The sequence below is a fragment of the Lissotriton vulgaris genome, chromosome 9, assembly GCF_964263255.1.
Source record: "Lissotriton vulgaris chromosome 9, aLisVul1.2, whole genome shotgun sequence".
Classification (NCBI taxonomy): Eukaryota; Metazoa; Chordata; class Amphibia; order Caudata; family Salamandridae; genus Lissotriton; species Lissotriton vulgaris.
The window spans coordinates 774758115-774785311 of NC_141697.1; the positions used below are offsets into that span (position 1 = coordinate 774758115).

The 27197-nt window shown below is 45.6% G+C and overlaps 1 protein-coding gene across 1 annotated transcript in view; it reads left to right on the forward strand.

Annotated features, from left to right (window-relative positions):
* LOC147692232 (neurexin-2-like) overlaps positions 1–27197 on the forward strand; it is a 1848214-nt gene that overhangs the window by 1237767 nt on the left and 583250 nt on the right. Inside the window, exons 10-11 of the mRNA XM_086939513.1 lie at positions 1068–1451; positions 22801–23004. Of these exons, the coding sequence (XP_086795639.1) occupies positions 1068–1451; positions 22801–23004 (588 nt within the window). The remainder of the gene's footprint in view (positions 1–1067; positions 1452–22800; positions 23005–27197) is intronic.

Consider the following 27197-nt stretch of genomic DNA (forward strand, 5'->3'; position numbering starts at 1 on the left):
GTGTCACTGAATGTTTTAATTGTAAGGCGTTGTCGCCAGTGCTCGAGTACTAAAATAAATAAATAAGTGCAGGGGCCCAAAGTATTTATTAGGAGTCTGCTGCCGGCCTTGCGACTGGTGAACGTGAAGGACACCTTTTCGCGATTCCACCTCATGCCTCTTTTCCCCTTCTGCCCACACTTTCTGTAGCATCTCTCTCTCGAAGGTTCTTTTTATTCCTGTTTTCATCCCTGATTTCATTGTTTCATTGTTTTATTTTTCACAATGAAACAATTAAATCACTGTTTTATGTTTTGTATCTTTTTCTTCACTCTTCTTTCTCCCTTCTCTCTCTCTTTCTCTCTCTTGCTCTCAGTCAAGGTTTGATGATGACAAATATGTCCTGATACCCAGAAATGAGCTTCGGTGCCCACCCCCTGCCACCGTTAGCGCAAATTAAGTACCTGTTGTAGCATTATGTTCTTTTTCTACTTTTCATCTTCTCTCTTAGTCTGTCTTCTTCTTGTTACACCTTTCTTCTATTCACTTTTGAACTTGTCACTTGCTATTTTGTTGCTTCTCTTTAGTCAGGGCCACTGGAATTATGCGATTGTGTGGCTGAGGTGATTTTTACATGAATATAGATTTGCCACATTTGCTACTTAATCCATCATGAGCCACATAAGCTGCACATTTTATCAAAATAAATTGTGTTTCTATCTCAAAGGGTTCAAAAGTTAAAATTGCAGTGACACGTGTTGCTGATCTGTGAAAGGCCCTTTGCAAAGCTGGACTGGTCACCTTTCTGTTACTTATTGCTATATTTGGGTGTTAAACTGGTACTAATGAGGTGCAAGCAATGCCAGACAGTGTTACCAAGTTTCAAAATGAAGAAATAATGAAGTAATGCTATTTCAAAATGTGCCGCATTATGCCATATAATTTGACTTTTCTTGCTGCATAATTTAGTCAACCCTGCTTCATAATTTGTCCCTCTCATGCCATATAATTCCAGTGGCCCTGTCTATAGTGTTTTCTTTTCTGGTAAAGTGTTACAATAATGTCTATCTCTCCCTCTTCCCTCATAGGTTCAATCTCGGTGAACAGCCGCAGCACCCCCTTCCAAGCAAGCGGGGAGAGTGAAATCTTGGACCTTGACAGTGAGATGTACCTGGGAGGCCTGCCCGAGAACCGGGCCGAGTTGATCCTACCTCCAGAGGTGTGGACCGCCTTTCTCAGCTATGGCTATGTGGGCTGCGTTCGTGACCTGTTTATCGATGGCAAGAGCCGGGATGTGCGGAGACTGGCCGAAGTGCAGAACGTGGCTGGGGTCAGCAGTTTCTGCTCCCGTGAAACTCTCAAGCAGTGCAGCAGCAGCCCCTGCCGCAATGGGGGGCAGTGCAGAGAAGGCTGGAACCGCTTCATCTGTGACTGCGTCGGCACCGGGTATCTGGGCAAGACATGTGAGCTAGGTAAGAAACATTGCAACAGAGAACCACTAACAGGACTAGATCCTTGGGTACCAACAGGCTTGGAAAGGGTGTTCATTAGGTACCTATAAAGACCATAAATGTCTTAAAAACATTATACACATAGCCATACCGACCAAATAATGTGTCTTACCCCTTTCTTCTCCAAGATTACCAAACACCTAACCTTCAACACTCCAACTTTCCATATTCCCACAAACAATTATTGATGGTACCTCCAGTCTGGCTTCTGCAGGCCCCACAAGAGAAAGACTGTGACAACCTCTGTCTCCACCTCAAGTTTCAATCCTCGGCCATTTATCCTCCATTCTAAACCATTTTGCCTTCTCCTCTGCCTTCAGCATCGTTGGCTACACCCGCATCCTTACCATACTTTCTATCCTAGATGTTACTTTCTCGTGGCTCACCTCCTACTTCACAGACAGTTCATAAACAGTATCCTGGTGCTACTCCCGCCTCTGCTCCCTACCTCCCGCTACTAGTTCAGTCCCAGAAGTTTTATTCTGGGCTTCTTGTTCCTGCTTAACCCCACAGTGGCTGGTGATAACCCGTCATTTTAGTTTTCCCACCTCTTCTTTGCAGGTGGAGCTCAAATCTTCTCTTTCTCATTCTTTCCAGTCAGTCCAAGATTTTGACTCTCCCACAAGGACTCAACACTATCACACAAGATGCACCATATGGTTAAATCAGCCAAACCTGAAATTGCAGCCTTTCAGCCATCCATCACATCTGTGCCCTTTCCCACCACCATATTCCTTCCTCTTGTCCTCATCATCTCCTCCTTTGGTGAGGACTTTCTATTAATCTTGCAAAGACCCACACGGTGAATCCTTGGTGCTCTTTCTTATTCACTCAGGCCTTAATAAAGCTATTGCCTTGAGAATCCTTCACTTCTGCAGATACCAATTTTATCTGTCCTTGCTCCATGCATCTATAAGCAGTCAGTATAGCTACCTGCATGGGATTCAGCCTCTGAGGAACCAACTCAATGTCGTCATTTCGGTACTGTGCCAGATGCATCCAAATCACATACCTGAACAAATTTCTCCTCCTGTTTGCAACGCCATGCTTGGCTTCATTCCTCAACCTCTCTCTACCAGCGCTGATTGACCTACACGTGGGTCCATCAGCTTCACTCACTACGCTAGCACTTCCCATTACAAACACCTCTTATTGCCTCAGGATTCTTTGGCTATACCGCACACACCGAAAACAAAGTAATCAGGACACCTTTTTCCACTCCTTGCTACCCTATGTACCAATACTGTGATCAGGGATCCTCTGTGGCGACTACCAATGTTACACTATTGCAGCCGAGCACAGCACCAGGTAGAAGTGTGTGCTTTAATTACAGGGATGACAAAAGGAATCAGAGAACTTATCCTATAGGTAAGTAACACAGGCATTATCACCTCATCCCAGTTTGAAGAGTAACCAAGGCAACTTTGGTGACAAGGCCTTCTCATTGGCTGGTGCCAAACCTGGAACTCCCTCGGTGGCCAGTTATGCAAATAACATATTGCTGCAATTAGCTACCAATAACTACCTGTAGTGAGGCCATAAGTTGATCGGCACTTATGTTAAGGGAGTGCAGCTTTGGGCAGTCCCCTATCACGTAACAGAGTCTAGAACTCAGTGGGTGAGCTTCATACCAAAGTCATCCTGAATTTTCGTCAGGAGAGTGGTGACGCGTCTCCTGCACAAGAAAACACAGGAGATCTGCAGGATGAAAAAAGGAAGAGTGATGGTGTAACATGGACACATTACTGGTGAGTTTCGACTTTACAGCCACAGACCCCGAAAACAATGTGTCCTCCTATTGACCCTAACTAACCCTTAGCCCTGTAATCTAATGTGACTATTTTGAGACACAGTATTGAACTGGTAGCTCTGTGGCAGATGCAAAAATGAAAGAGAGATACATACTCATGGATTGTGGTGTAAAGGAAATATAAATTCACAAGTGAGGAGGTTAAGAGGCATGCAGCCTTGTGACTTATGTTATGCTCTTTCATTGTGATAATTTAAATATCAAGAATTGTTATAAAACAAAGATATGTTAAGCATTTTTAGGTCTTGACTACTGATGGCTTTACAATGCCTATATAAATTTTTGACTATTTGCTAACTTCCTTTGCTTAGTTAGTAGCTTTACTTCCTCCTATTGTATCTTCCACCCCTGAAGCACAGCTTTTTTCATCATCCTTTATATTGGGTGACCTTCATACTTCCACTGCTTACATTTAGGTAACTCGTTTTTAGGTCTCGCCTACGCAGCGCACATGCACTACTTAGGAGGAGACCTTTAGGAATCGATTCAGTTTTTCAGGCAAAAACGTGCACGCATTACATTGCTTTGAATGGCAACGCTTGCATGTTTGGCGATTCCCTTGCGGGAGTGAGCTTTGAAACCATCTGTTTGTAATTAACAGATTGTTTCTGCTCGCTCCCGCAAGGGAAACAGGTGTAAGCCCCCCTCTTCTCTCCCCTCCCCCTGCTGCCTCCTCCTCTCCTCGCCAAATGTGTTTTTTTTACGTTCAGCACGAGGCGTGCGCGCTTGTTTTCTTTTACCAACGCCATTCAAATACCTAGGCATGTGATTATTTAGCTGTGATTTATTGCTTTTGCAGTATGCAGTTCTGGATGTATTTGTTTTCCAGACTCTTGATCTCTGCTGTCAAAGTAAGGCTTTATTTTAAGAAATGTGGCATGTACGAACTGGGTGAACCTCGTGCTTAATAGCCCGGAGATGCAGCAAGCGGGGACTCCTACCGACAGCCTAATACATTATCTTTCATGTGACCGAATCTTTCTGAGAAATTCCTTTCCTCAGCAGATTCGTAACAAACAAAACTATTCTTTGAACAAGATGTAATGTTTCCCGAAGTGCCACTCTGTTCTAAATTCCTGGAGGTTTCAAAGGCCATAAGATCTCTTTCATCCTCTAACGCTGCAATGCAGAGCACTGACACATGTAATAGTTCGAAGGAGGAACAAATTTATCTTCACATCCGAACTGTAATATGCGTCAAAATGTTACTCATGCACTTATTCAGCGTGTCATTATTCAATGCGCTGACGTGTGTATGATAACAGGAAGGCAGGTGACCTGCATAGCAGGGCAAAGGTGAATTTCCGTCTCAAGAGGCCGTCAGAGGAGTTCCTCGATTCTAACTGTGTTTTTATAACATGTAGCAAAGACACAAAAGTTACATTCCTTTTACGACGAAAGTTCATATCAAACAAGCATTGGCATAGCCAATAGGTCTCGCCTTTGGGACCTTATAAGTGTTTAACCATGCAACAGTTGATGTTGTTGCACCAAGGATATTGTGCTGCATAACTAAATACTTATAAGGTCCCAAAAGCGAGACCTATTGACTATGCCAATGCTTTTTGTTGTTGCTTTTAGCAGTCAATGGGAGACCATGTGTTTTCTTGCACTCTTTCCTGTGTACTGCTTCTCCTGTCACATCCTTACCTCGTGATTCTATGTCTCTCCCCTTCCCCTATGAGTCTATTGCTTCCTCTGCGTGGCTTTATTTTTGTGTATTTTCACCTCCTTGCTCCTTTGTTGACTCCCTGCTCCTCCGTCGCTTCCGCTCGATTTTCATTTCGTGCAGTGGTTCATTTGCAAAAAGAGGAGTGCCAGGTCTCTTGTCAGGAGGTAGCTTGCACCAGTCCATTTATCCTGTTAGCATCGCCTAAAACAGAACCAACTACTAACCATAAAGGTGAGTCAAGGATGTGGCATAATAGCCGGAGCTGCAGACTTCAGCACTGGGGAACCAGGTTCGACTCTTGGCGTCTGCTCAACATCCTGTGATTCTGCGCTAACCACGTAATCTCCCTGTTAATTAATGTATCTTAAACTGGTGCCCATGAAAAGCACTGGTGTTGATGATTAAACTCTAAAAACCACCAGCTCAAACGAAGCATTGGTTCTGTGTTATTTTCAATTAATTTGCTTGGGGGGCCTGCAATTCCAATTTGCTATGGGACCACTCCTTTCTTGATAAGGAGTTTTGCATACTTTCTTCCCTTTCATTGCTCCACAACGAGCATAAAAATGGCTTATACAGTGCATTCACACATGTGCAAAAGCATGGTGATGCATGTGTGCATGTACTTCAATCTGGGACCGGCGATACAGTATTAAAAAAAAAAGGTCAGCTGCTACGGCATAATTCCTACCTGCAGATAAGTGGTGACATATGTGTGCGAATACATGATCGCACTACAGCTGCAACAACCTTTTTTTTCTTGTTGCCTATTCTGAACAGTCTTGGCAACAAGCAATGGCACAGTCAAAAGGATGGCTAACATCTTTCACATACGAGGCCTCTTTGCTTTGCTAATGCTCATTTTACATTGCACTTTAATCCTTTAAATGTACTTAGCTGTGAATTAATTTTGTTTTACTTCCACTGGAGAATTGCATTGTTCACTGCCTGTTAATACTGCACACTCTTGATGAAGTGTTCAAAATTTGAAGTCAGGCACACCAAAATAGAATTTCTGCATCAGAAAGGACAGCTTTTATGTTTTTTAACACTTTGTTCGTGTTCACCATGCAGAGAATGCCCATGTATTCAGTGTCCTCAGGACCGTTGTGTGAGAGAAACCCAGCAGACAGAACAAAGCCATGCCCAACTCCGAGCCAATCACCTGGAAAACAAGTGGGAAAAACAAAAGAACAGACAGCTAACCGACCTGCAGGTTTCTTTATCTAACCTCAAAAACCACTTAAAGGGGCATTGTGAAGAAAACAGGAAAGAGTAAATGGAGTTTATCTGAAGCAAACAATTTTAATTCTTGGACAGTCATCACATTCTCTGCTAGTAGGCCAGAAAAGATGGTATTTTCAGCTGCTGAGGTAGAAAGAAATAATTACAAAACGCTTGATTAAAATATTTAAAAAAAAGTTAAAATAATCATGTTCATAGCTTCAAATAAACCTGGCCAGTACCTGACTTTCTAACATTGACAAGCTTCAAACATTATTGTTTGGGCATTTAAAGAAACAGATCAGCCTCACCAGAAGTCCTGGTGGAGCAGTCCAGACACCACTGAGCATTTGAGCAGTTTTGCCGACATAAATACCATCTTCAAATGTTAATTTGTGATGGAAATCCTGAGAATAATTACATTTTTGCCCAATTTTCACTAAGCTACCATGAACTACGCAGACATATTGAGAATATTTCTGAATGAGATCAGGAAGGCTGATCAGTGACCGATGTCATAGGGTGATCTGTCTATCCTGACAACCAACGTTGGCAGCTAAGGGTTTTTTGTTCGACTGGTCCCTAGAAAAGCCAGATTTTTCTTACCTTGGAGCTTCGGAAAATAGTGGCTCAGACGGTTATATCAGCTCAACTACACTAGGGCAACTCATGCCTCGGTTGCCTAAATACTTATTCACATAGACTCCAACTTGTTCAGATTATGGCTTCTTGGCTAGATGACTTCTGGGACTTTCCAGATTAGTCCTGTCCTTTGACAAACTACGAAGGCTTTCTGGGCTTCCTGTGCAAATTTGTCTTCCATTTAAGTCGCTAAACAAATATCATTGAGCCCTTGGTAATGGAACTCCATCTGTCATGTGCCACAAATGTATTCAGTGCATCACAGGCCTGGTTTTGAGATTCGTTTATAAAGACCAATTGTAAATTTCCTCATTAACTCTTTCTCGATTGGGAAAGGTCCTTTTTGGAGAACATGACAAAACCAGAAGTTCTTCCACTTGACTTGTGGTTCACCGCTGACTACTTGTGTTTCCGAAAGAGGCCGAAACCTTTCATTATGTAATTGTTCTCTGCTCTGAGGTCTCAGGTAGCCTCAGTATTTTTGGGGGATAATTGTTCTCAACTCAGAGATCTCCTCTTCAACACCAGAGCACCATTTGGGGTATTAGCATGCATAACAGTTTTAATAGCAAATGAAGTAACGATTGCAAACCAGTGTTATTCTAGAGTGACTCAAGTGTCATATAGGTCAGGTCAGTTCTAGGCCATGAACCAGTGAGTTGTGTGCGTGCATTAACAAACCACCATGCTACCCCCAAGGCACTTCTGTAGTTGGAAGACCCAACAAACAACCCACAAAATTGCATTGACAACAGATTTTCTTTACAATGTCAAACCAGGGGGCTCCACTTTAAAAACAGAGCTGAAGATTCAGGAAATGTAGAATGTCACTAGCCCAAATTCCGTCAAAATCATATCAGCCTTCACCCTTCTCAGAAGGATAACTCAAAAGCCAGTTATAGTGAGGTCCATGGAAAATCGTGATTTCTCACATGTTTTGCAGTATGCAAAATGTGTGTAATTTGCAACATTCCTGAATGCACAACTTAGAATCATTGTTTTGCTCATGGGAGACTGGTTTGAGCAGAAAATGCCTCAACAAGAGACGTTTTCTGCTGAAATCAGTCTCCTGTTGGGAGCTTGGGTGTCTGTTTTTGCATGAGGTAAGCATTTGCTTGAAATTTTAACACAAAATACCAGGAAATCACATTTTGGGCCATTTTGTAATTCTGTTTAGTTTTTGTGAAATTCTGCGACACAAATAACTCTATTTCAATTACCTCTAATTATAATGCTACGTGATAATAAACGTGTAATTCCGATCTGAAAGATACTCTGGATGAAAACTTGAATAAGCAGTTTTGTGAAGTGAGCATTCATTATTGTCCTGGGTTGTCACTGGGTGTCGAGATGGTCACACGCACACTTGTGCACCCGTTGTTCTAACCTTAGGGTTTCATATGCGAAACGAGCGCGGGGTGGGAGCAGGCAGGGCGGCAGCTGGTCCTCGGTGGCCGAACCCCATCTGCGTCGCGGAGTGTCATCCGGAGCCGGTGGCAGGGACGAGGCCTGTCCGCCGACCTCGTCCGGCATCATTTGCTGCGAGTCATCAGAACTGCTCCATCCGATAAACAGATCTGCACCCGGCGAGGGGGCTCGCGTGGCTTTATGCTGACCCTGTGGAATGATGCTCAAGAGATCTGGGTCACCTCAGCCTTCCGGTAGGAGATGCTGCTGTGTGCGGGCCCGCCGCTGTCACTTGTGAAAGAGGGGGGACAAGGAAGGCATTAGCTGCAAGGGCGGACTCATCATTACCTCAGTCAGGCTACCACCTGGTGGGCTAGGCTGCATACAACTCCCTGAGGGCCAATCGGCTGCGGGTTTAGTGCTGCTCCACGTCAGGGCATGTTTTCACGTTCTTCCACGCGGGTGGACGGCATCCCCCCACTTATTTTACCGGGAGCTCGATAACTGGAGCAAATGGAGCCACACATTCACTCTTTGGCCTCTCTGGGGCGAGATCGGAGCTCATTCAGAAAGCTGCTCACGCGCTGGCTTCTCTGATGCAATCACATCTAAGGGGTGAGCAAGGGGAGGCAATGAGTCTGATGGTGCAAGCCACCTTTTGTGACGTCACTTCCTGTCGTGACGTCAGCGCCCCCGCTTCTTATTTTTAGGACTTGTACCCTGTTCCTCAGTGATACCGCCACTGATGCTGGACTTTAAAATGTTTGCATTAAAAATGTTTGTTTTTTTATTTTTCCTTTTGTTTAAAGCAATATTCAGCGTGAAGAACTTTTCTCTGCATATAATTGCGAGTGATCTCGTTCAGTTGCCCTGTTTTTTCTAAAAAAATATCTGTAGTTCTGGTTTGTCAGTGTAGCTGCCTGCCCACCATTTTTACCATTTGTTTAAAATATACACAGAGTGGGCTGTGGCTCCGCCTAGTGGATTACGTCTTTCTCACTTCATGCTGTTGGCAGTTTGATGTAAGATTCCACCTCTCATGAAGTGCTCTCATTGCAGTGCATAATTAATTATTTTACGTCTCAAAAGTGTACTGAATCATCCCATGTTGCATTTTTTAGCTCACAGCGTTCGTATAGAAAGCATCATGTTTTAGTTGCATTTAATTTCACTGCAGCAGTTTTTTTTACAGTTTTATTCAGGACTCAAAATGCAAGCCAGACCGATTGGCTTTGCGAATGCTTGTTTTCAATATTATGCCATGTTACTTAAGCAGGCATCCTCATGACTACAGTTTTGCCATTTCAACTGGCTTATTGTTTACTTCGCCTCAACTCTAGGTCCTGGACATTGCTTGCACATTACAATTAATGAACAAATAAACACATGCTTCCATCTTTTTTGGTGAAACTAAGGGCTTTATTTAGAGAGTGAAGACAGAATATTCTGTCACAACCTGGCACATATCTCCTCTGCCATATTATAAATGCCTTAGACTATAATACACTGGTGCTACTGCAGATGGACCATTCTGCAAGTTTCTCCTGGGCTGTCCTGTTCGTCAACTGTATGTGTTGCGAGCACTGCACAGGCACTACTTGCAGGTCCATCTATTCCCGGTTGGGATGCAGATCACTGCAGGGATGCGCGGACTTGCCTTAAAACGTTTCTCTAGCTCTCTGCCTCCCCCTGCTGTTCTTAGACAGTGGTGCACAAATGTTTGAAAAAAAAGCATTTTTCCTCCAAGCTATAAAATCATCAGTTATCGACCTTCTTATTATACCCAAGAGACTCCTTCTCAATGACATTTTGGCTTTTCAATTGACCACAACGTGTGATCTTGGGCACAGGACTTTATCTTCATTCAGGGTACCTTTTTTGCCGGGTATAGCGTTCTGAGAAATAGACCTTGTACTGGTATCATTGGCTATGTCAGTGGAAATTGAAAATGTATTACAGATTCAAGAATTTCTAAACAGATTTCAAATAAACAATAGCAGACAGAGGAGTGCACATCTGTTGAAAACAAATGTATGTACTTGCAACGGATCCAATGAAAGAAACAAGGGTTGTACAGCAGTTCTGTATATGAACCCATACGAAGCAATGGGCTCTGAAGAATATTATTCAGGACAAACGCAATGTTTAATGTTGACATTTCTACCCAGTAAGCATCATTCTTCATGGCAATAAAGCCATCTGTATAAAATCATTACCAGTAGCCCAACTGTAGTTGTTGCTCGATAGTATACATACTTGCAGTGCCAAAATGATGGGGGCCTTATGCAGATTGTGATGAGAAGCCCCCCGAGTCTCCCATACCTCACAGATATTGATTGGCTTTGGGGAAGTGTTGGGACCACCTGGAGGGTTCCCCCTCACTCTCCCGTGCCACAGGAGCTGTAGGGGCCTGTGTTATGCCTCTCCATGCTTGCAATACCAAACATACCATTTAGTTCGAAAAGAAGTGAATGCCACCTTCCTTATGCAGGCTATCCCATACCCAGATGCGGTATCCCCAGGCAGGTCACACCTTCCCTGTCAACAAAAGTGGCAGGAAATGGGTAGCTTAGCGCATAGAAGCACGCAGTGGTGTGCCTTTTAATGTTGATGTCTGCTTTCCCTGCTTTCCTCGAGGAGAATGGTCAACCAGCCATGGTGCCGAGTGTTGAAGGTCTCCGATCCTCTATTTTGAGGACCCCACAGAAGCATGAGACGCGCTCTGTGCTGGTGAAGACATTTTCCCTACCACCGATAATAAGCTTAGGGCCTCCTCCTGTTAGAGCAGCTCTAGCCCATCCATGGTCTCTGGTGCCCGGCTGGGCGGCTCTCTGCCTCTGGTGCTCCTTCCCAATGACCTTCTAAGGCTTCTCCAAGACTGGGACTCTGGACCTGCCTGCTGTGTCTGGCGTCAATCCGGAAAAACGAGGCACATTCTTGCATAAGAGACAGGATCAGGGTCGGAATGGTAATGCGGGCACTCGGGCAATGCCCAAGGGGCAGGTGTCCAGTTCCAGTTGTGGGCTCCTTTTTTTAGCAGTCTGGGGGCCGATTTGGGTGGTTCCTTCATTGTTTGGATACCACCAGCTGCCCAGTGGGTGCCTGAGTGGCCTTTGTGGAGGCAGAAGGGCATCCATTACCTCCCTTTTATCAACGGGCAGAGGTGTCACTCCCTTTCTCTTGCTGGGCTGGCCCATTAATAAATGCATATTGAGCGTGGGCAGGAGACCTGAGCAGAAGTGACCTAATTCGTTTTCAGGTGTGTTTCACCAGTGTAAACTAATCCGTGCATTTGTTTACCCCCCCCCTTTTAAAATAAAGTTTTGCCGAAACAGTGTTTTGCGTAAAGACAATATGCAAATGTGGGTCACTTTTTTTTAGTATGCCTGGGCCGATTTTCAATCCCAATCCAACCATGGACAGCATCATTCAGCCCTTGTTTCTTGGCTCCCTGATCCAGTGTCTTGGAAACATGATTGTCCACAGTGGACAAAAGCCCTCAACTGACTTTGTAGCTCTCTTATCCTGTGTCTTGGAGTGCTGACCATTAAGAGGCAAGAACGCTTGGGCCGCTTGCGGCAGATTCACGATCCTTTATCTTGCAGCTGGAATTCCTTAAGGGTCAGGCGCCCTTAGACCTGATGATACTGCTCTTCAATCTTGTGTCTTGGAAACATGACCCTCCATAATGGACAGAAGCCCTCCACTCTGGTGCTGCGCTTTCTAATTCTAGGCCTTGAAACATCGACCTCCATAAGGTACATTTATCAATAACATTACAAGTACGACTCTCTCATCCTCTGTCTTGCAACCCTAACAAGAGCACTCTTACCTACTGTTTCAAGTCTCCAATTGCAAGTCTTGGAAACAGGACCCTCCATAATGTCCTAAATCCCTGAACTCTTCTGTTGCAGAGCTCTCATCCTGTGTCTTGTAAGCCATCCCTTTCCTAGGAATCACAATTACTTGGTCTTGTTGTTAAAATCACCATCCATTATGGGCATAACCCCAGAATCCTTTTGTTGTAGCTCACCCAACCTCTAACTCAAGACCTTGAATTTTCTGAACAGTGAACAGGGAACACCCAACCCTTGTGTCACAAAACCCATATTCTTTGCCTTGAATATGTGACCTCATTCCTTCAGCTCCCCAATTCATCATGGAAATATTTTTAATTCAAACAGGCGGTGATTAGGATTTCCTAGTGTTTACGTATGCGTCTCACACAATATCTATGTTAGAGTAAATCTATAATGCAGTGCTCACAGGGAAGGTGTTCACCCCACACCCTCAATATACCCTAAGGTTTTATGAACAGCAGCAAAATTCCTTAAGCACACATAATTGCACAGAATTATATGAAATTATTTCACAAATGTCAAAGTTTGTTGGTGTCCAATCTTTCTCGCTCCTCTGCCCACTGCCAACACATGTTTCGTCGATTGAGCACCTTGCCCACGACTTTATCAGGGCTAGAATAAAACAAAGCCTCCATTATACATAGCCCAAATAGATGTCCTTACTATGAATACTATCACCCTGTGACATAATACATATGTCCACGTTATACCCAATGTGTGACATTTTATGGAAACCCATGCGTCAAAATCAGTTTACAGTTTCTGTTCCTTGATCATTGCAATTACAGTTTGAGCTACAGTGTATATACAAACGCATATCAAGACTAGAGTGGGTCATTAATAGGCTTCCACCACCCTAAGTTTTTTTCTTTTAAAGTCATACATACTCCCTTCCAAGATAAAATGCATTGTCCCTTGTGTCACATGCCACTTGACCTCCATCCAAATTAATCCATGGTGAACTAGTCAATAAACCCCAAATTTGACCAAACAATGTGCACAAAATATCTTATTCTTGTTACGCATGTCTGTAAACCAAGAATATGCTAATTAATATTGAAACCAAATCTTTCAATCACCTCTTTGCTACCAAATGGTGTAGTATTTAAACAAAACAAGGGGACCCAATGTGGTATACAAGGACCTTGGGTATCGATAATTTGTAAGAACAGTGGTCCTTCGTAAGGATCTAGTATAAACAAGCAATCAATATAGACTAGAGTCTATATTCCTGCTGTCCAGCCAGGTATTGAGAAATAATGAATATCAAGTTCAGGATCTGGAGAAAACAAATAAAGTGGGGCACAGTCCTGCATTCCACACATTACAGTAAACAGACAGTAACGAAAACAAACATTCAGGCAGTGCAAGAACGGCTTGTTTGCAATGTGAACAATTAAACAAGCAAAATGAAAACACAACTGTTACACTTAAATATCAAATTAAGTTGTGTACACTGTGTCAAATAAGTCAACGACGTTTCGATCCCTTTACGACGATATTGGGATCATCATCAGGACAAAATTAATAGATGCCTGAAGAACATAAGGCCACAGATGCTGTGGCAGAGAGGCCTTAGCCAGCCGGATATCCTGTGGGGGGTGATGACGGGGTACCGTGACCTTCGAGTGTTCTATTGATGCATTCCGGTGCTGGCAATTGGCGGAATGCTGTTGGAGTAAGTAGCCATGGGCAAGGCATGGGAGATTGAATGGTAGCAATGGTCAAATAGGAGCCAACCTGAGTATCTAATCAAGCAAAATCTGTAAATCATATCAAAGATGTCAAATTGCATCCACAAAGCATTGATGCCACTAGTCAAATATCATCATACTCAACAGCTATCACTCGCCTAAACTTACCAATACAGTCAGCTCAGAATCACACCATAAATGAAAGAGGCATTTTGAGTCCGATCCAACACAGTATCAGTTAGCTTGCAAATTTGTCAAGATATAGCTTAACATAATATCAAAAGCTTATCAGGTTGCATCCTCGAAATGCTGGTACAATTGGTCATACATCATAACCAGTACTTTAAATGGGCCGGTACAGTCCGGTACGGAGTACCATCACTTTTTTATTTTGAGAGGTAGAGTACAGGCACTTCTCGAGAGAAATGTATTACTTCTAATTGGAGAGTACCAGCACTTTTCAGTGACAAGCAGGTACTCTACTACAGAGAACCTGCACTTCTATTATTCCATTTCAAGCACTGATCATAACACTCAACAGTTATTAGTCACCCGTGGCTAGCGATAAATCCTGCTCAAGATTGTACCACATACTTTCAGGGGATCGTGGCGAATAAACCTCACGATCTCTACATCCTTGATGAGTGCCATCTTCTGTCTCTTTATATCCGCAAAACGTTGTTAAACTTCTCACTATAATATCGTAGAATTGTGCCTCAAATATAAATCTCCCTAACACTTTCAGGAGAGTGACAAATTATGTATATCTGTTCAGCATAAATGGCTGTTATGGACCATTGTCCAATTAATAACTTAAGTACTTATACCGAAATCAGAATCTTTGAGAAAAATAGGAAACTGACAGTATTACTTTTTCTAGGGCAGCCACCATCTTAGCATCTCCTCTATCTTCTTAATGTTATGCTTTCAATAAGAGTGTTCCGCATTCATACTTTGCTTATAAGTAAAACATGGGTCAGATTAAGACATCATAAACCTGGCACCACCTCGAATAAGGAAGTTAGCTCCAACGGGGTGCAAAGCGCCCAATTGACAAAACACGTGTCAGCAGTGGGGAATGGAGCAATGAAGATTGGTCATGTGACATCAACAAACTGAAATTTGTTAAATAATGTTCATATAATTCCTTGCCATTGCGCATGCTTAAGGGATGTTACTGACGTCATGGAAACATATATGTCTGTCATCAGCAAGGACTTCTTCCTTCATGTTCCAACTCTCCAATCCTGTGTCTTAAAACCATAATCTTTCTAAAGGGACTGGAGCTCTGAGACCTTGTCTGGCATGTCTCCGATCCTGTGTCTTGGAGCCGTCACATTTCTCAAGGGACAGAGCACTGAACTCCTATTCAGCATCTGTCCGATCCTGTGTGTTAGCACCTCGACCTTTCTAGAGAGTCTAGAACACTGGGACCTTGTACAGCATCTCTTCAATCCTGGGACTTGGATTCCTGGCCTTTCTGAAGGGCTTGGGGGCCTTGGCCCTAGCCCTGCATGTCTGCAATCCTGGGACTTGGATCCCTGCCCTTTCTGAAGGGGCTGGGGCCCTTGGCCCTAGCCCTGCATGTCTTCAATCCTGGGACTTGCATTCCTGGCCTTTCTGAAGGGCGTGTGGCCCTTGGCCCTAGCCCTGCATGTCTTCAATCCTGGGTCTTGGATCCCTGGCCTTTCTAAAGGGTCTGGGGCCCTTGGCCCTAGCCCTGCATGTCTTCAATCCTGGGACTTGGATCCCTGACCTTTCTGAAGGGGCTGGGGTTCATGGGCATTTGTTTGGAATATCTCCGGTCGTGGGCCTTGAGATCCTAACCTTTCTTTCGGGATTGGAGCACTGGGACCTTGGGCTGCATAGCTCACATCTTGTGCCTTGGACCTGTGACATTTCTCAAGGGACAGGGCTCTCCAATCTTGTTGCAGCTCTTCTGCCCTGAGTCTTGGAGCCCTGAGCCTCTGCCATGGACAGAAAACAATTTCTCTCTGAGTGCATTATGGGGAGATCTGGCGTCAAAAAAGGAAATGAGCAGTCAGTTGTAGTGTTTGACTTCCCCGACCAAGAATGTCCTCTATGCAGGAATACACAGCAAAGAAATTAAAGGACTTGAACTGCAATATCTACTATATTGCTTTCTGTTGTAAATCATGTTCAACTTGCCTGATTTGGGGCGGTGGCACAGTTTCTTGCTTGTCCTCTTATACATCTTCCTAGCAATTTCTTCTGAAGAAGATGCAGCTTGTGAGATGATCATCCAGAGATGAAGCTTATTTCTTCAGAAGTGAGGACATAGTGTGCCATCCCTACTTTGATATTTTGTGGTCTCCCTCAGGGCCGGAGTGGGAATTCAATGCAGCCCTGGCAATTTTGTCAAACAAGTCCTCAGGAAGGGGGCGTAAGTGTGAATCACTGCTGCTCTTGTTTCTGGGGGGCGAGCTTTGCTACACAACCATCCCCCACCACTATACCGCCGTCGTTCCTGGGGTAACCCTTGATGCCCGGACCAGCCAGTCTGGCCCTGGTCTTCCTGACCACGTATGGTCCCCCTGACCACGTACCAACAGCCTATGCTAAGCAGGTGGATTTATTTTTGCTGCAGCACAGACCTTCTCAACACTAGGCTCTTTTTGCTTGTCTGTTTGTGGTTCCACAATGTAGTTCTCAATTAGTTAGCTTTCTAGCCTTGAGGTAACCTCCAGCAGCAACCCTTTCTTCGCTTTAGTTTGCTCAAGTATTTCCGGATTTGATTCTCCTTTTGTGCTTGTCCATGATTGGCTCTCTTGGGATCAGCAGCTGGGGTGTATGCTGCCCAGAGACAAAAAAATAAATCCTAGTGTACCCTTGATGCACGATGCTCACTCTGCTGTGATAATCTGCATAACTTCCCTTTGCATTTCCATATGCTCAGTAAATGTCCGCACTCAGAAGTGGCATTAGGGTGTCTTCCAAGGCTCAAATCAGGGTACCTCGCGGGTGGACGGCGTCCCCCACTTATTTTACCGGGTGGACGCCGTCCCCCCTGCCAACCAGCTGTTCTTCACTCTTTGGCCTCTCTGGGACGAGATCGGAGCTCACAGCATGCTGCTCACATGCCGACTTATCAGATGCAATCGCATCTAAGGGGTGAGCGAGGGGAGGCAATGAGCCCGATGGTTCAAGCCACCTTTTGTGACGTCACATCCTGTTGTGACATCACTTCCGGTGACAGAGTCCCCCCACTTCTTTTTTTAGGACTTGTGCCCTGGTGTCTTCTTAGCAGTATGTCGTACACCTGAACAAGCAAACATGGTTTCTGAGAACTCTTCGATCCTTCTGCCCTCTGGATATTAGCAGGAAGCTATTTGAGTTGGGCTAGAGCAGTAATCTGATTGAAAAATGGCAATTCATTGGCCACCCTTCAATTGATTACTGAAAAGTAAGCGTTTGATTGGTGAGAATCTGCACAGGCGCCAAGTGGCATGGAGGAGACCCTCGGGAATATCACTGACAAAGAGTGAATCTACTAAACCAAAGGAAACCACCTTTCCTCAAAGAATACTTCCAGCTCTTTCAACATCTTCCGTCTCAGCCAGCCAAACTTCCCACCCAGACCTATGTCAACTCCCAATATATGCTACGGCAACCTAACCCTGCTCCAACCTTTTTTTCACAAAATCATTCTAGGAGTTGCCTTAGTCAACTATTGAAAACCTGCTTGAGACCCGCCGGGGGTGATGCTCATTCTATTGAAGACCCCTGTATAAGTAAAACCTTTGTGGGGCACAGGACTTTCACCAATTCCTCAATGTGACTTCTCTCATGTATTATTACTATTCATAGGCTGTCAATCATTCCTGTCAAAGGGCAGCATTACAAACTCCTCCAACATTTAACAGTAGTTGATTGACAGACCTTTTTACTCATCTGACTGATTGAGTGGCCGTGTCCATGAGTGATGCTGATGTCTCCTAACATGGGATCCTTATCCAAGCCTGGTGTGCTAAGGGATAGAAACTGAAGCCTGCGTTGCCCCCACGGCTCCAATTACCACGTTTTCTGGTTCTCCCTTCTCTTACCAATCCCCCTCTCTTTCCTTTCCCTGCCCCTTTGTAGTCATCCATAATTACTTCATTTTGGATAAAAAATCTGCATGTGTGTCTCAAAGCCGAAAGAGCTATAAGTTATTTATGTGTATGCATATTCCGCACACTAGTGTGATTGAGGCTTCTAAACACATTCTGCAGAAGGGACACTGTAACATAGTGCAAGAGAGTTCAGAGAACCAGGGTCACAGATTGCGGCTCTACCAGTAGGTGAAACCGTGATTGCGACAAACTTGAATTGGGCTAAAACACCCATTATCTCCTCTAGCCCTCTGTCTTTCCTCCTTCCAGCCCCGGCACATTGTGTAGTTGAGAACCAGTCTTGTCAAGTGTCCCTCATCAAGGGTTAGACTAGCACATTCTTGGAATTTCCCCGCATTATGGAGCGGTTCCAGAATGCTCACGCAAAACAGCTGAGCTGTGGGAATTTTCTCATCCTCTGATTCTACCTTTTCCAGTTGGGTTGTTTCCATCACTTTGTGCCACAGACAGCCAAAGAGGAGAGGGTGTTTTGAATCCTCATAGGATGACGGTTCAGCCCACAAGTGGTCCTGCAATCCTAATTGGATCTCATTCAGGCTCCTCCCCGTCATGCACTCTGATTGGTGCTTTCCTCATGGGAGCACGTCCTACGTGACCTGCTGCGCTACCTAGCTCTAGTCCACCGGCCCAGGACTTGTACCTGGTTATCGCTGTGCATCATGGAGCTGTGAGGCAGCAGAACAGCAGCACTACGGGCTGGCACTCACAGACTAGGCTGCTGAGACTTCAGTGTGTGCAGAGACTGAGCGGCGTCTTTCATGCACAGCTGGAGTGCTCTTCAATAGGAGCAGCGTAACCTCTGACCTCTCTGCTAGCACCGCCGGTAAGATAAGCAGCAGAGCACCAGAGAGTGGGCGGTTTGATAGCAGGGTGTTTGAGGGTTGAGGAACGCAGTGTGCTGCTGTCTCTCAGTACCAGGAAGATTTATAAAATGTGGAAGCCTTTCGAGACCTGATAGTGTGTTTTCAAAAAGAAAGAAAATGTTTTCAGCCTCAAAAATAGCGAGATGCAAGACTGTTTCCCCCAAAAATCTTCTTTTCATGTTTGTTGGTATGTCTCTAGTGACATGTGCACACCTGCCTCGCCCTGTTTATGCTTGTCTTACGGGGCTAAGGCCTGATGGTAGCTGCACCAAAGCTGGCTACCTGATGATCAGAACCGAGAATGCTCTGCCCGTGGCCTAGTGCTCAGCAGCGGGAGCTAATAGTGCTTCCCAACTCCTAACCTAAGCGCATGCCCTCATCACATGTAGGGGTGCTGGCCTCTCTGTGACTGGGCCCAGATAGCTCCATCAATGCTCAGCTGTCACTGACGGGACAATGCAGCCAAAGGGTCTGCTCTAAAAACATGAACCCTTTTCCTCACTGCCTTAACCCTTTTACCGCAGCGGCAATTCCGCGGAGCGGCGGCTTTGATGAGTGGGCGGGGTCACGTCGGCCAACGGACGTGAGCAGCACTACGGAGGTAGTAAACGTGATGACCGTTGGCCGACAGAAGCACGCACGGGATAAAGTCACTCAAGAAAATGTTTTAGTGTGCGTTAAAACAGACACCAGGTGATAGAGGCCTGCCACCTGTTTAGACTGGGCTCTGAAAGTGCCCTACTCTGGATACCATGGAGAGGCCTGTACAAAGGTTGTACATAAGTTTGTTGTAATATTATTGTTCACTTGACATGAGTGCTTGTATATTAGGTATGCACTTTTAATATGTATAATCAAGGGCGCGCATTGGACTAGTGCATTGGACTAATTGACAGTATCCATGACTCTCCCTGCGCAAAGAAGAAATGCAGCAAGTAACATTGTTTATCCTGCTACTTGAGTGAATAGTAGAACATTTAAAATGTTTCATGTCTATCATTGAAGTATTGTATTCTCATGTATTTGACTAATAGCCATCAGAGGCCTCTAAGACCCAGAAGACAAAGTAAAAACAATAGGCTAGATCACATATTGCAGATTGACACCTCAAAGGATGGTGGTGAAAGGGAAGAGAGGATGTTTCACTGTTCCTCTTTGAGGCCGTAGATCATAGGATGTCATGAATGTGGCTCAGAAGTTTACTGAGCGCTTTAGCTGAGCATTTGCCTCCTTCAGCGCGTTATGGTTAGACTCACACTCACGTGCAGCCAGCAAGAACAGAGGGTCAGCCTCTCATTGTTACCCTGCCAGGTTATCCTCTTTCGTGGTGCCATTAATCAGGCTGTCCATCTCTGCTGTTCTGAGCTGGCTCAGTTCTCTTCCTAAGTCTAACTCTGTGAGTCAGTCTGAAATGAGCAGTAAAGACCACAGGGGTCGCTGCAATAATTATGGTAGACTGAGACTCCCATTAAAACGGTGCACACTCTGCATTTCCATGGCCCACGTAAGCCAAACCCTCAAGGTCTGCAGTTCGCATTTGCCCAACTACCCATCTTCTATACCTAACTGTACCATGCTGTTTAGGCTACTGTGCTCCATCCCAGCTCTGTCGGTTTCATACCTTACCCAGGCACTTTTGAACGTCGAAGGATGTATTAGGTAGACCAAATGGGAGAACAATTAATTAGACACATCTGTTTTCCTGCTCTTGACACTGTGCCTCTCAAAGCGTCACATATATGTAAATGTCACACATAGGCACACTTCAAGCTTGGAAATGTCACGCAAAAGCAGCCTTAAAACTTGGGGGCAGATTTATGTTGGGATGCGCCAGTTAATGTGCGCCACAGCTCCACCACCCATGGTGCGCCGCATTTACAATGCGGCGCACCATGGGGCAAAAACGGCACAGATGCGTGACGCATCTGTGACGGAAATGTGGCGCATTGCTGGAGTTGCGTCGCAAGCGCGACGCAGCTCCAGCAAGGCTCGGGGGTGCCCCATCTTCACAATGCTGCGTCAAGACCTACGCCTGCTTCAAGCAGGCGCAGGGTTTTGACGCAGCATTGGCCTGAAAGTGACTGAGTGAAATCTTATAGATTTCACTCAGCCACTTTTAGGAGGCGTTCCGGCGCAGGAACGCCCCCCCCCCCTGCGCAGGAACGCCTCCTTATGGCGCAGGGCTTTACAACGTGACACATCTCCTAGATGCGTCACGTAAATAGGACGCATTGTTTGCGCCGCCTTTGCGTCAAATAAAGTGACGCAATTGCGGCGCAAAGAGGCGCAAGGGCCTCATAAATCTGCCCCAAAGTCTGCTTAGAGTTTCTCGTTGCTCAGATAGGTGTCATTTCTGAAATGTATATGTTTCCCTCTTCTTCATTGCTTAATGTTGCTCACGAGAAAGTGTCACTCATAGTCATTAAAACCTCACTCGGAATTGCACTGAAATTATGAAAATGTCACACATAAGCAATCAAGGGGCATATTATCAAGGGCTTTAATTCATGTGTTAACGACCTTTTCTGGTTGCTAACGCATGAATGAATTATCGCCCTATTATCAAAGCATCGCTAACTCCGGTTAGCGACGCATTTCATGCGTTATTCATCGCCCCCACGCTGGGGGCGATGAATAACGCTAATGAGATGCAGGGTGGGCGTTCCCACGTCCAACCACATGTAAAATGTGGTTGGAGGTAGGATTGCCCTGTTCACAAGGCAGGCCTTGGGAGAAGGAGACCTGCGATAAATGCGTCCATCACAGGTCTCCCAACGCCTGCTTTTAGTACGTGTTAGGCATTGCTAACATGAGGGGGTGGATTATAAAGCTGATTCCACCCCCCCTTATTATCAAGGCACACATTAGCGCGTGAAAACAGCGCTTGTTTTCACGCGCTAATGCGACCTATCGACGATTTCACATCGCCTGTTGGCTTTAGCGTTGAGAATATGCTGCTAACAGGCGATGTGAAATCGGCGATAGATTTTTCCACGTTATCAACGCTGTGCGATATTTTTTGCACAGCGTTGATAATATGCCCCCTAAACCTTGGCAGCTATATAGAACACACATGTTCAATGCAGTGCGCCGTTATTGGAGATGGGATGGTAGGGAGGGGTAATAAAGCTCCTCCAGCCGTGAGGCGAGGTAGGCCCTTGCAATATAGCGACATGCGAAGTTAAGGTAAGGTAGAGAAACGCTAAAGCTGACTGAGCTCCTGAGACGGAGTTTTCGCCCCTCTTGACCCCAAGCGCCAAGCCTTCCGGGCTTCCGCTCTCTCTACACAGGTTTAAGAAACCTGGGATGCAGCGACAGCCGCTTTGTCTTTTGTTTTGCTTTCCGTGGGGGAGTGTTGTGCGGTTAAGCCTCTCAGTAGCAGAAACAGCAGAAAGCACCAGAAAATGGAACCGCACAGCAGAAAATGGAACTAGGCTGCTGTGAACTGTGGGCGGCTGCCATCTGCACTGGTAACACTTATGCACGTGCTTCTATTGCCATCTAGAGGGCAGTCGGTGAAAAACTACCCAACATTCACTGAAAATTCTATATTCTTCCTGTATTAAAATAATTCCTACTTCCTGTTCGACAAATCCTCCCGAGTATCTCCACTTGTACACTTTGGCCCCCTCACGACTGCGAATCTGGCCCACTTAAAAAGTTCCTTGACCTTCCAAGAGCCTGCGTGTCACATATTTTTACCCTTAGATGTCAGGAAAGCATAGTTTTCCCATGTATGAACTCATCATTGTTTGACCCTGGTGTCGCTTATCCACTGCACACTTCCTAGCCCCTAGAAAGATGAATCAAAGCGAATGAGCAGTGCTGTAGTGAAACAGATATATTATTTAATGTTGCCTTGTAGCTAACTCTCTCTCTCTCTCTCTCTCTATCTATCTATCTATCTATCTATCTATCTATCTATCTATCTATCTATCTATCTATCTATCTATCTATCTATCTATCTATCTATCTATCTATCTATCTATCTCGTTATTCTTACAGAGGCCACGGTGCTGAGCTACGACGGCAGCATGTACATGAAAGTGATGCTGCCCACGGCTGTCCACACAGAGGCTGAGGATGTCTCCCTGCGCTTCATGTCTCAGCGGGCCTATGGCCTCCTCATGGCCACGACCTCCAAGGAGTCTGCGGACACCCTGCGGCTGGAGCTGGACGGGGGCCAGATGAAGCTCACCGTCAACCTAGGTACCCCACCTTTCTCCCCAGAATCCGTCATGGGTTCCAAGCAGGGTCCTGATAACGATTACACTTCAAAGTCAAGGGTCGGGTGCTGCTCAGTCGGTTCCTAAGGAGAAGGCTGATACTCACTGGATTATAGACATATCCTTAGACTTATGAGAGGGGCGTCATGGGAAAGAAACACGGCGGAAGGTCCAGATTCAGTAAATAGGGTCTTACCTGCCCGTTGGATCTCTCAGTTTTCATACATAGTCCCCCATAGAGACTTGTTACTATCAAAGAACCAAAGCACAGGGCATAGGGGGGCACTCATATGCAGATTGTAGCAGTTTTAGCTCCAGGGTCCTCCCTACTTTCATGTAGACAGCTCTGAACGACCGACAGACCCAAAGCAATTTGTTTGGTCAACTGTGGCCTAAAAAGTTACTACTTTCCCTGGAACCCTGAATTTTATTTTGTCAATTGGATACATGTCTTCTGAAACTGTCCAGTGTCTGGTCAAAAGGCCATATCCTGGCCAGATTATACAAGAGAGCTAGCATCATTTTTGAACAGCCTAGGCATGTGGTAATACCAGATGGGGCTGGTGGCGCCTGTGCAGGACTGAGGACCTGAAGACCTCAGAATGCTTTGCACTGAAAGTGTAAGCAGTTTGCGTCAATTGACTTTTTCCTGGGCTCTGCATGTTCATGGTCTTGGTTTTGTCCCCAGAGGGTGCTCATTAGCGCCCAGGTGTAGACCACCTTTCCACCCATTTGGACAAAGCCTGATCTCCTCACAGTCAGGCATTTCCAGAAATCAATGAGAGACTGACTGCGAAAGCCTCTGATGATGCAATCCAAAGAAATCATTGAGCATGCTGGCTTTACCCCTTCGGAAGAGTTTGGGTATTAGGAGTTTCAGCCTAATGACCATAGAAGCCAACCTTCACTGTCCGGGCCACGCTTGCTCTCCGCATTTCAAATGTTGCTTATCCACTTACAACACAACATTGTTTGGGATTGACTTGGGATTGTAGACCTGATTCACAAAGGGCCTCCGCACTCATGCCAGAGGCCCCGCAGTCGTGGGGGAGTCTCCGCTAGCGAGGCGCAATGTCCGCAGTGAGAATTTTCATTATGGAGATTCAACCCTAAGTACAGAGACTCCCCCACAACTGCGCAGCCTCTTCCACAAGTGTGAAGGCACTGGGTGAATCAAGCCCCCAGTACCCGATCCCATACTTTCGGTGGCATTTCATTACTGTCGCATCTCTAGGGCAGAGGCTCACTAGCCCGAACCACAAGTGCCTCAAACAGTCCTACAGAGTATCCAAAAGAGGATTTACATATTGTCATACCCTTCAAAGGCGTTAGCTATGCACCACTGCTTTTTGGGGGGGTGGGGGCGGAGGAGGGCCCTATGTCATCTAAAGGGACAGACTGGGGGCCCAAGCACACTGGTCTCTCTTGGATCCTGGTTTAGGTCTGCTACTTGGGAGCGTAGTTAAAAAAAGAGGTTTGCTTAGTGGATCCAGGCTCTTAGGACAATGTCTTCCCAGAAGGACTTCTCACCTAGCGCCCCACCAAGCCAAGAGAAGATGTTCTGTAATCTGGTGATTTGGAGGGAAGGTAAAACAGTGCAGTCACTTCAGGCACCGACGGGCAGCACCCCGATGATCAGGTTCAATTTGTAGAAATTGGGGCACATAAGAAAGCTGGGCAGAGCCAAGCCTCAGCCGTCTCCCGGGCCCTCTGGGAGACAGTGTTGTCTTTGTCAACAGGTGAAATGAATTGAAATTAATAACCTAGGAAGTGTGGCATGTGCGAACAGTGCCCTCACTGGGAATGTTGTGGCCGCAGGCAGTGAGATCTAATGCCTGGCTGCTGCCACCAATGGGCCTGACCATTATTTTTTAACCCTTCAGTGATGAGAATCTGCGACCCGGAGCAAACAGGCACTAGAACCATAAATCTGCCCGCCCCTCCAGACTGTGTCACTTCCCCTGCCCCCCCAATCTGCCCTCCCACAAATTGATCCCATTCTCCCTTCATTCATTCTCAGGACACCTTCTTCCCTCGAGTTCATCCCCCTCCTTTCCGGGCTCAGGGTTTCTGGTTCGTGCCTGTTTGTGTCCACTTTTCTGATGCGGTTGACAACACGTGACAAGACTCAGCCATGTGAAGAGCGGGAATCCCCTCTCCCGTTGGACTCCCATGGTACATCCCACGCCGTGGGGCTCCTGGGGAGATGCCGGGGATGCGCCTCGTGCACGGCACCCTCTGAAACCTTTCACTCTGTCCTGCAGCAGCCTTCGCTCCCGCTGATTTTAAGAGCAGGAAAAAGTTCCTCATCCCTTAAACACTTACCCTCCATTATCCCTTGAGCATCCCAGAGATGTGTGGGAAGACTCACCGTAAAGCCGATGTAGCTAGTCCTGCTTTCAAGCTATTAACCCTGAATCAGTGTTGCAAGCCTTCAAAAACTCTACAGTTTGACGGATCTTGACAACACTCTGCAAGTAAGCGCTCGCTGCCCCTAAACCCTTGGCTACAATCTGTACAGAAGAAACACCGTCTCCACTCACACAGGTATTTGCTACACTTGTGTGAGTGTAAACATTTACCTGTACCCAAAGAAGTCAGAGGAATTAGCTTCACCCACACAGGTAATAATCCGTAGATAACCCCGTACAGGTAGAAAGTCTTAGCTGTAGGTGGACAAGTCAGATCTCTATGTTGCACCCTTGTGAGTAAGCACTTTCAGCTGCAACTTCATAGGGTCGACCTTCGCCACACTTCCACAGATAAACGCTTGAAGCTAAATTAGCACAGGTACTTCGCGCACACACTGCATACAGGTATACACACTGACATGCAAACACGCATGCATATCTGCTCAGATACATTTGGTTTGATAAGACTCTTTTCTAAGAACCCTAACCTGCACATGCGATTTAAGGTCCTGTAAGTTCACTTGCATACATTAGGAACTCTCAGCGACACCTACACAGATAAAGACCCTTTACTACCAAATACACAGAAAAATATACCAAATGCACAGACACATCTCTTAGTTACACCTGTGCAGGTACACCCTCTTTACAGGTATAGCCCTTTAATACCAAATGCACAGAAACATCCCTTAGTTACAACAGTGCTGGTACACCCTCTTTACAGGTATAGCCCTTTAACACCAAATGCACAGAAACATCCCTTAGTCACACCTGTGCAGGTACACCCTCTTTACAGGTATAGCCCTTTAATACCAAATGCACAGAAACATCCCTTAGTCACACCTGTGCAGGTACACCCTCTTTACAGGTATAGCCCTTTAATACCATATGCACAGAAACATCCCTTAGTCACACCTGTGCAGGTACACCCTCTTTACAGGTATAGCCCTTTAATACCATATGCACAGAAACATCCCTTAGTCACACCTGTGCAGGTACACCCTCTTTACAGGTATAGCCCTTTAATACCAAATGCACAGAAACCCCACTTAGTTACAACTGTGCAGGTACGGCCACACAGTTAAACCTGTACAGGTACCGCCCTTTAACACCAAATGAACAAAAACCCCACTTGGTTACACCTGTGCCGGTACAGCTTCTGTACAGGTATAGCCCTTTAACACCAAATGCACAGAAGCCTCACTTGGCTACACCTGTGCCGGTACGGCCACTCAGTTAAACCTGTACAGGTTCCTCCCTTTAACAACAAATGAACAGAAACCCAAATTAGTTACAACTGTGCAAGTGCGGCCACTCAGTTAAACCTGTACAGGTACTGCCCTTTAACACCAAATGCACAGAAATCCCACTTAGTGACACCAGTTCTGGTACAGCCTCTCAGTTAAACCTGTACAGGTACTGCCCTTTAACACCAAATGAACAGAAGCCTCACTCGGTTACACCTGTGCAGGGACAGCTTCTGTACAGGTATAGCCCTTTAACACCAAATGCTCAGAAGCCTCACTTAGTTACACCTGTGCAGGTACATCTTCTGTACAGGTATAGCCCTTTAATACTAAATGCACAGAAACCCCACTTAGTTGCACCTGTGCTGGTACAGCCTCTCAGTTAAACCTGCACAGGTACCGCCCTTTAATACCAAATGCACAGAAACCTCACTTACTTACACCTCTGCAGGTAAAGCCTCTCAGTTAAACCTGCACAGGTACCGTCCTTTAACCCCTTCCCTGCATGGCATATTCCC